Source organism: Epinephelus fuscoguttatus, linkage group LG19 (genome assembly GCF_011397635.1).
Source record: "Epinephelus fuscoguttatus linkage group LG19, E.fuscoguttatus.final_Chr_v1".
NCBI classification, from domain to species: Eukaryota; Metazoa; Chordata; class Actinopteri; order Perciformes; family Serranidae; genus Epinephelus; species Epinephelus fuscoguttatus.
The window spans coordinates 9006891-9017284 of record NC_064770.1 but is presented as its reverse complement, the minus strand read 5'-3'; the positions used below and the strand labels follow the sequence as shown (position 1 = coordinate 9017284).

Here is a 10394-nt window from a genome sequence, read left to right as displayed (position 1 = left end):
CTTCGCAGGCCATTCTTAATGCCTGGTCCTAGGCTGCAAAAAAGCTACAAACAAGACCACCAGGAACATCTTGGAAGCTGCTCAAAAAGCTTTACTTTACTGGCTCAGGGTTGCCCAGGTGATGGTGTCCAATTTTCATTCATTCATTCATTCATTCATCTTCTAACCGCTTCATCCTCTTGAGGGTCGCGGGGGGGCTGGAGGCTATCCCAGCTGACATCGGGCGAGAGGCAGGGTACACCCTGGACAGTTCGCCAGACTATTGCAGGGCTGACACATAGAGACAAACAACCATTCATGCTCACATTCACACCTACGGACAATTTAGAGTTATCAATTAACCTAGTCCCCAATCTGCATGTCTTTGGACTGTGGGAGGAAGCAGGAGTGCCCGGAGAGAACCCATGCTGACACGAGGAGAACGTGCAAACTCCGCACAGAAGGGCTCCCACACCCGGGATCGAGCCGGCAACCCTCTTGCAGTGAGGTGAGAGTGCTAACCACCATACCACCGTGCCGCCGGTGTCCAATTTTAAGACCTGAAAAACCTGATGATACTGGGTCCATCACTGAAGATGTGTCAAGGTTGCACTTTAAGGTACATCATAAAACGTTTTCAGTTTCAGTTCAGTTTCAGTTTATTTAGAGTGTAAAATCACTATGGTAGAAACATGGTCTCAATACACTTTACAGAATCAATTACAATTTGACATAAATAATGGAAAATGTTGTAAAGTAAAAAGTACAATACAGTACAAAATAACATACCTCAAAATTGTGATTTATGTACAGTATTTAAGCAATGTACTTTTTAGTTGTTGTTTTTTTCTAATTTTGGCTATACTAAACATAACACTTATAACCTGTCATGCATTTGCATCTTTTTACTTTTACCTGAAACTCAGTCATACATATTTAAAGAATAAATGTTATTAAAGTTATTAAAATGTTGTTAAAGTTAAAACTTGTGTAAAAATAGGATCTGCACACTTGGATCAATGCAAGTTAAATTGTGTGAAACATCATTTGATTTTATTCTGATCAAGACAATACTTCATTAGATCCTTAAAAATGACCTGATAAATAAAATCTATTCTGATAATTTTGTTTTTTAAATGCCATTAAAAAAGTTAGTTAGTTAGTGTTATGGACCATGGTAGTGAAAAGTAACTGTTGCCAAACCATCAAGAATTAAAGAAATAACAACACAAAAATAATAATAATAAAATCCTATAATAATATAAAAGATTATTCACACACACACACACACACACACACACACACACACACACACACACACACACACACACACACACACTTCGAAAAGCCTAATAAGTTAATCAGTACATATCACATTTAAATTCAGTAGATGAATTGGTAAAAATAAATGGTTAAATTAGACTTGCCAATACTGAAGGTGTAAACACAATGAGAGGGTTAATTTGTTTTTGGTAATTTTCCTTTTGCTAAATTATTATGAAACGATGACGTCATCTTTCCAGTAAGGATGAGAATCAACAGGGCGTGGCTGCCAACGACGTCCTTTTCCTACGTCTGCAACGTACTGACGTCAGTTTCGGGGCGGGGCTATAAAGCCTTGTTTTTCAACCCTACGAGCTCGAGCAAACTCCATCTTGTGAGAGCTGTTGAGGCAGACCCAAGCGCCGTCCCCGTAAAGAAGGCGAACCTTAGAAACGACAAAAAACAGATTAAAGTTAGCTGACGAACCGCTCGCTAACCAAGTTATTATTCGAAAGGAAAGCAAATCTTATCGTATGTCCGATATCCAGAACCTCAAATCTTATGGTAAGTGATTTTTTTTTAACAAACTGAACCGGTAGACAAGGTGGGGGAAGGGCGAGTGCCAGCGAAGCTAACCATGAACTGGTTTACGTCGAGGATTTTATTTGCTTCGTTTAAGATGTGACTATTTATTACAACGCTTGATTCTTAAAAAAACACTGTAACGCAAAAGTGTAACGTTACGTTAACTATCAAAATCTTCCATGTAAGAGTTTGACGGTCTGTGCTTGATCATTTTAGCCGATTAGCAGGCCTCTGCTAACACTGCCGCCATTAGGCCTAAATTGTCCTACTAACGTGTTAGCTTATTCTTGGGGGTAATGATTAGCCGTGTATTTGATTAATAGAACAATAAGCGGCAACTGTTGTAATTATAGTATGGTTATTTTTCGAGTGAAAACTATATTTGTTGGTTTCAGCCTCTTAGACGTTAAGATCTTTAGTTTTTCTTTGCCATGTAACGTTATGACGGCAAACAATATAGTTTTGTGGGACCGTTGGTTGGGGAAGAAAAGGAAGACCTCGTGAAGATATCAAAATGGGTTGGGGGACTTTTCAACGGTTATTTTCAAAATTATTTGACAAACTGCAGTTAACTAACTTACCCATCGAGAACATAACGGACATATGTGACGTTAAAATAGTGAGAAACACCGTGAGTTGCGGCCCCGTTTCATATGTGTTCCTCTTGAGGAGGAAATCGTTAACCGCTGGAAAACTTTAACCTAACATATATTTCACTTTAAGTATAACGTTACCACGTTTCAGGCCTTGATCCACGCACTGAAAATGAAAGCTGCCATGTCATGATTGTTAATTCATGCTCAATCCTGTTTGCTGGTTTAGCTCAGGCTAACTTGCACTGCCAGACATCAGTGTTAAGCTGGTAGGCTGTATATTTAGCTTCGTACGTCTGCGCAGTTCTCCACTAGAAAAACGGACCCACCCCCCCGGAGCTCTGCCAGATGTCAACACTGAAGATATGAGAAGTTGATTTCATAGCTAAAGCAAGGGGAACGTGGGGCAAAGTGCAGCATAAAATCACGTTGATTTGTGATTTGTTTAGTTTTTAATAAAGAAGTGAGCTGTGTACAGTTAATTTTTTTCTGTCTGTGACGTTTCTTGAACATCTTTACAAAGTGTCATTGTTGCCCCCCTTTTTTTCCTCCCACTTTCTTCCGCTCCAGACCCCTTTGCTGATGCAATTAAGGGCGATGACCTCCCATGCGGGACAGACGAATATATCCACATAAGAATCCAACAGCGGAACGGCAGGAAGACCCTCACTACTGTCCAGGGCATTGCCACCGACTATGACAAGAAGAAGCTAGTCAAGGCCTTCAAGAAGGTACTATCCTTGACTGAGATCTGGTGTGGAAATTGATAGGCAATATCAATCTGGCATTCTATCAGCTCTTTCCAAATGCTGTAGCATTGTGATGTGTGTGTCCTTGTTTTATGTCCCTTATTGATTCATTGTCTGTCCTCTTTTCTAACTCTTAACAGAAGTTTGCGTGCAATGGGACAGTGATTGAGCACCCAGAGTATGGTGAAGTGATCCAGCTTCAGGGAGACCAGCGCAGGAATATCTGCCACTTCCTTACTGAAGTAAGTTATTTAAAAATTTGCTACACTAGCCAACACTGACTCTGCTGGGTTGTTTCACTGTTTTATGACAGTTGTTATACAGACTGGAGGTCACGTTGGATTTTTTTGTTTGTTTGTTTTTTTTCCCCCAACTTTTTAAAATGTATTATTTTTTTGTTTTTTATGACTATTTCATTATTTATTCCTTGAAACTTTTAACTGATGGATGAAAGGGAAACAATCCCCCAAACTCTTGCCCAGTCCTTCCTATCTATAGCCCCTTTTACACTGCCAAGATTTTCCGTGAATGTTGGGCTGTGTTAGTCGCCATCTGCGAGTGTTTAGACACACAGAGCCGGATTGGCGAGTTGATCCGAGGTGCCCAATTTTCCACCACATAGAGTAGTCATATTGGTGGAACCCTTTTAATTTAAACCCTCCGCAGCGGGAGGGGCTGTTGAAGACTTGTGGGAGGAACTGTTTATGACGCCGCACGTGGGACCCACTGGCGGTTGATAAACAGGAAACGGCTGATAGCAGGAATGAGCAGCTAGTAGCTTGAGGGAAACGCAAACCTGAAAGACACCGTAAAGGAATTGCGTGCCCCTGTACTTGCAAACGAAGAGACCATTAACGATCAGATGATGGCGACAGTGTAGAACGGGCTGACTTGCGAGCAAATTGACTGACGAGCCGCGGCTTCCCTCCCACGTCACTGGTTACGTCACACACTGAGCTACACATTTTGTTACTTGCTCACGCCCCCCATTGCCCCGAAAACAGCGCATTCTGTATAGACAAAAGTATGTAGCATTTTGCCGCACTCCCCGATTTTGTTTTTATACCGTCAATGCTGAAAAAAGACTGATTGGGCTTCCCTGCAAATTTGCACAATTCCTATCTAAAAGGGCTACTGTTGCAGGGTAGTTCTTTTTCCAAACTTATTACACTTATTGGAGAGGCCTGTAAATAAAGTGTCATCCGAGTGAATTTCCGCTGAACCAATTTATTAAACGGCAAAAGATAAGAGCCTGGACATACAACCTCAAATCAGCTACTGATAGACCACCAAATTCCTTCTTTCTTTGGAGAGCGGCTGCCTTTGCACAGATACAGACAGGTAGATTTTGTTTTTGTTGGTATGATGTTTGACAACCTTATTGACTGCACCAATGGCTTCAGTGATAAGATAAATAACATTGACGAGATTGGGTCACCTTGATGACCACTTCAGCTAATTTCAAAGGTAGGACAGCATATTATATGTGACACCAGCTGAGGGGTTTGCATAAATGGTATTTAACATGTTGATAAAATTTGACCCCAAGCCCATATGGTTTAATACAGACTGTAAGAAAAGCCATGCAGTGTGGTCAAAGGCCAGATGATGTCAGATCATTTGAAGCACCAAAAATATGTAATGGATAACTATCAGTTATCAGTTGAGAGGTGCTTTATAGCAAATCCACTTGGGTCTGGATGATTCATTTTGGGCAAATACTTTTCCAGCTGCTATGAAGGTGTCATTTTCATTTACCGATCTCTTCTTTCTTCTTCTCAGATTGGCCTGGCCAAGGACGAACAGCTCAAAGTCCACGGCTTCTAGAAGCCCCCCCTTCTCTCCTAGAAGATCATTTAACCCCACCACCCCCCTCCTATGTGCTGCTGTTGCTCTTCCTCCCCCCTCTCCCCCTTTGCAACCCCACCAGCTCCTACTAGCTAACACGTGAATTACCTCTGACAAACATGGGATTCTGTAACACCCCCGCCCCCACACAACATCAGGGGGCAGGCTCGCTCTCACAAAGACACACCACTGCAGCTCCGCACAACATCAGGGATGAGTGGTGATGACCCTCCCACAGTCACTTCCTCCTTCCTTTTCCCTGTTTTGTTCATTTCCTTTTTTTTTTTTTTCTTTTTAGGTCTTGTGCCACAGCAAGGAGGCACCATGTCATGTAACTTTTTTGTTTTGTACTTAAAGGTGTTTCAATAAAACGTTCAGTCTCCATATGTTGGAGTGGTGTCATGGGGGTTGTGGGCTGGGTTTGTACAGGAGGGTCATAGACTTTATAACTGTTTACTGCTGAAGTGGGGACATTTAGAAGAACAAAGACTGCAGGTGGGAGGAGGGGACAGAGAGATTTTTGATAAGGTACTTGCTGCAGAAGTCAGTCTCTGTAGTTTGCCAAGATAAGAGACTTCCCTCTTTTCAGTCTGCTTCAAATATCCCACTGGCATTGTTTACAGGCCCAGCCACCTGCTCGCAGGTTACAAGAGCAGAGTTTGTGTGAAGTACTCATCATATTCACCACCCCATCCAGCAAATTTGTTTTTTTCTCTTTATCATTTAGTGGCACATTTTCTAACCTTTTTTCCTCCTTTTTGCTGCCAATCCAAGTATTAAAACAAAATGGATGATCAGTGGTGGTCTTACTTTGATCAAAGCGAGGCCTGTAATGTTGAAAGCTGAGTCTGAGTTTATTATGTGATCGGTTGAACCCTCCAGAGTGGGAAGTGATCTCAAATACTGGCAATCTTTGGCTGTAGGTTAGTTCAGTGAAAGTATGATTTTTAGATGGTGACACTGAGTATAATTTTGGATTTACTGGTAAATGAAGTGAGTTTCCTACTCTGGCACTGGACCAGCTTTCTGGTGTGGTCTGAAAAACAAATCTGGTACCAAACCTACGGTTGTGGACACTTGAATCTTTAATTTCCTATAATGCAATAATTTATAAATATGAGTTTGGATGTAGTGATGCCGAAGTAATACAGTAAAAATCAAAGCCATGGCCAGGTCACACTGTGCTTCTGTGACTGAGGGTAATGGAGAGCAAGTCCTCTTTTGCAAAATCCACATTTGGTTCAATAAAATATCTGCAGTTGATCAGCATGTCCTGTTTTTTGTACATGTGTGGGTGAATTCACTCTTAAGTTTGCTTTTTGGTGATGATCTGCATCATTTCTTTCACAATATTGATTATACTTGTCACTTTGCTGGTTGTATATGACAAGAACATTTGTTTTTCCAAACTTTTAGCAATCATGCAGTAACATACAATGGCCTTTTGTGCACACACAACTTGCCATCAGAGGAGTTGATTTGCATCTTTTTTTTCACTGAACTAAGTTTCTACGCAAGCGTGTTTGTTATTTATAAGATTATTTGGAGGTACTTTTTTATGATTACAGTATTTCCATTCTCTCCAGGCAGTAATTATATATTGGGGGCATTAAAAATGCTCACAATGTCCTTCAAATATGTTGATAAAAAATATGAAGAAAGAAAACTGCTACACAATGAAAGGCAACCACCCATGTAATCTGGCTGTTACGTGGGCTATATCACACTTATACTATTTGTGTAGTGGTAGTATGTCATTAAAAAAAAATGTAATAAAATTAGGTAATAGTATGGTGCGTCATTAAAAATGTAAGTGTGTGCACATTTCCTGTAAGAACCTCAATAATTTGCTTGCTCCCTAAAATGGCACTTAGTCATCAAAACTTTGAGAAACCCTGTTCACAGATTTTTGCTTCAAAATGCCTGAAAATTGGTCTGTTTAGCTGTTAAGCTTCTAAAAAATTCACCTGGGGAGAATTGCCCCCTGACTCCTCTGGGAGGTTGGGTCACAGATGGTGTTGGTTGAAAATGGTCTCCCCACCCAGTGTTACATGTGTAATGGTTTCTAATTTCTACTCTGATGTAGTTGAAGATTTTATGCACAAAACATGATTGTTGGGAGTGGGTGATCCAGTGGAATTTGGCCTAAATACAATACCATATAATCGCAATACCAGAAGTTATTTTTTCAAATAAAGCAGGTGATGTTATATCAGAATCAGCTTTGTTGACCCAAAATGTGTGCACACGCAATGTACAGTACTTACACAGAAACAGACAAAACAGCTAAGAAAATAACTACAAAGCTGGCAAAATGGAGGAAGTAGACAAGACTATTAACAAGTATGTGGAAAAATAGATGTACACAAATATGTATAAAGCAGCAATGACCAACAACATACATAAGATGTCTATTTTCATTTCCATTTTCCATGGTTCATGAGATGGAGGAATCATTAATGGGCTACCTCAGAATACGTTCTCATTACACTAATTGACTAACATTGAGCATTTCTTTTTACCATTCTGTTAATTGCTGACATGCATGTAAATCAATTGCATTTACACTATTACTGATGCTCTAAACAAAATTAGTATTGCTAATGTTGATACTGTAGGTATTGATACCCTGCTTTAACAAAGGGAAATGTTCTACTTTTTACTACACTACATTTATCTGATAAACTACAGTTATGTACTTAAAAGATTTTACTTACAAAGCATGGGACCACCATGTACATGTACCATTACAACATTTAAATCTTGTTAACACTGAGTTCACACTTGAACATTTAAAGTACATTTTGCTGATAATTTTATACTTTTACTTAAGTCAACTATAAATGCAGAGTTTTTCACTTGTCACTGCACATTTCTATAGAAAAGCACTGTTTTCATTTCCAAAGTAAACAATTTAATAAAGTAAACAATACTTGCATACTTGAATCCTCAAAACTGTGAATGAGGGGAGGTGCTGAGCCCTCTATACTTTTGGTCCTTTTCAGGTAACAGGTGATATGTGATTACAGTTTTTCTCAATTGTTTACACGCAATTTTGAAAACAGGGCTCCTTTTTTCAAAATATTCACACCACACTCAATTTGCATAACTCCTAGATTGTTTGCAAAATGACACACTTCAGTCAAAATATATACACATATTTATAAAAATGTTGTTTTGTTTTCATCTCACTAACACAGTCTTCAAATGATCAGACACTATTGCAGTCAGTTACACACTACAGTGATCAATACAAAATACATTTGTAAAAACCCCTATTTTAGGAAACAGCTGGTTTAGTGCTAGACTTTTTTGCCAGACATTTTTATGTAAGGGATAATTTAGTTGACAAAAAGATATTGTCAAACCCACAACATTCTTCATGATTACTTTGAGGTATACAGAGAAAGTACACAAATACAACAAACAAACACAACACTGATTGCAGACTGCTGCAGACTGAAAATATTTATTTCTTACCATACTCAGTTACAGTAACAGATCAACAATAAAAATCAGAACAAAATAGTAGTTTTTCTTACTACTGTAAAGTGTAGACAAATAAAAAATCCTCTATTGGGTTTAGGAATGGGGAGTATGGTGGAAGGTATAAGACTGCAAATTCAGGGTGCTCATGGAACCAATTGTGGACCACAGCAGATCAATGGAAAGATACATTGTCCCAAACGACAATGTACTGCATGTGGTCCACTTGGTTTACAGTAAGCACCTGTGTGCTTCCACACCAGGTGGATGTGATTATCCAGTTCATTCATTAGTGTGGTTGTTGGCAAGAAGGGGCTTTGTAATGAGAAGGAAGTAACCTCACAATCCTTATCTGTGTCTAAGGTGTGATAATGCGTGCAGAGTTTTGTAAATCACTGTGTGTAATGTTTTGCAAAAAGTGTGAAGCTGAGTCTGTGCTTATTGTTGTGCAACTATGGACAGGTGTTTTGCTTCTTGAGTGTAAAGAGCTGTTAATTGTGTGAAAATTTTCATTTTAGTGCGTAAACGACTGTAAAAAAAACTGTAATGGGAGGAAACGATGAAACGAATATACTATTATTCGATGACTAAATATCAACACTGGAAAGGACTTTGGCTGCCTTTACAAGAAAACTATGGCCAGCAAACTTTTTCAGCCTTGTAAGGATTTTGATATACAGACGCCTATTACTTCTGATATAAGTTAATTAATCTTAAATGAAAAGGCACTTTTACCTCTGAGTGTAACTGTTTACAAATGAAAGTAGTTGTTGATGTGATACTGACTCTCAGTGTGTGGAGGATGGTGTCAGTTATTGTTTATGCTGAGCTGAACACTGTTAAGAGTCACATTTTGATCATTATGATGATTTATTGTACAGCTTTAATTGTGTTTTCATGTGTTTTTGTCTAAACAGAAAATTTAAAACTCCTCTCCCTCTTACAGTTTTTCTCGATTGTTTACACACATTTTCTGAAAGCATGCCTCATACTCTCAGAACTCTACACACAAATCAAAAAACACACACACAATGGGAAAAACCCCTCAATTCTCCTGCAAAATGAAACTTTACATTCAAAACAATGTTATTTCTTCTCAAAATGGTATTTTGTTTTCAAATGACACACACAAACCATCATATGAATAGACATTTATAAGAACCAGTTGAACACTGATGTGCTCAATGTAAAATACTATGATGAATGGAAAACACTTCTTCTCCATTCATCATAATGACATAGGCCTTTTTTTGTTCAGTGTTACACTTACTACAGACAGTACATACATAAGTGTGTTGTAAAATATTTTAGAATATTGTTTTTATACTCAGAACACACAAATTTATTTTTATTTATTTTTTTTATTTATTTTTCCCACAAAACAATGTACACAGTGTACATCCCAACCAACACAAAGTTGCACATACAAAGGTCTACATACAAAACAACAGAAGAATTTACTGTATACAGTTACAGTAAAAAAAGAAAACAATGCTGCATCCTCTCTTCTGTTTCGGTCTGGCCACAGCACCTCATCCACATCACAAGCAATGTTTTCCCTGGCCAAGCAGCAGGGGAAATATCGCCTAGCATGGCGAATCCAGCCATGAAAAGCATCAACTGCTATATCTCCACATGCATCTACCATAGCTTGGAGAAGGGGTATACGCGTTTGTGGATTTCGGTCATACACTTTCCATCTCCAGGCAGAAAAAGTGGCTCGGATCTCATCAGAGATTACGGTCCTTGGCCTTCCCCGTCCTCCTCCTCTTACTCTCACTCCTCTGGCTCTGGATCTGCCTCTGTTTCCAATGTTGGCATCCATTGCTCCAAAACAGAAGAGCTCTCCTGTTGCCCTTTTATGCTAAAGCTCTGATTGCTAATTGTAAAA

The 10394-nt window shown here is 39.1% G+C and overlaps 1 protein-coding gene across 1 annotated transcript; it reads left to right on the top strand.

Annotated features, from left to right (window-relative positions):
* The first annotated feature begins 1614 nt into the window (after positions 1-1614).
* On the top strand, positions 1615-6280 carry LOC125879644 (eukaryotic translation initiation factor 1). Its single transcript, XM_049561616.1, has 4 exons — positions 1615-1806; positions 2991-3151; positions 3310-3411; positions 4952-6280. The coding sequence occupies exons 1-4, from the start codon at positions 1776-1778 to the stop codon at positions 4994-4996; spliced, it is 339 nt and encodes a 112-aa protein (XP_049417573.1). The 5' UTR covers positions 1615-1775; the 3' UTR covers positions 4997-6280.
* Positions 6281-10394: the final 4114 nt, after the last annotated feature.

Coding starts and splice junctions, on each gene's coding strand:
- LOC125879644 (XM_049561616.1), top strand. CDS start 1,776: ATGTCCGATATCCAGAACCTCAAATCTTATG. Junction 3,152..3,309: donor TAGTCAAGGCCTTCAAGAAG/GTACTATCCTTG, acceptor AACTCTTAACAG/AAGTTTGCGTGCAATGGGAC. Junction 3,412..4,951: donor TCTGCCACTTCCTTACTGAA/GTAAGTTATTTA, acceptor TCTTCTTCTCAG/ATTGGCCTGGCCAAGGACGA.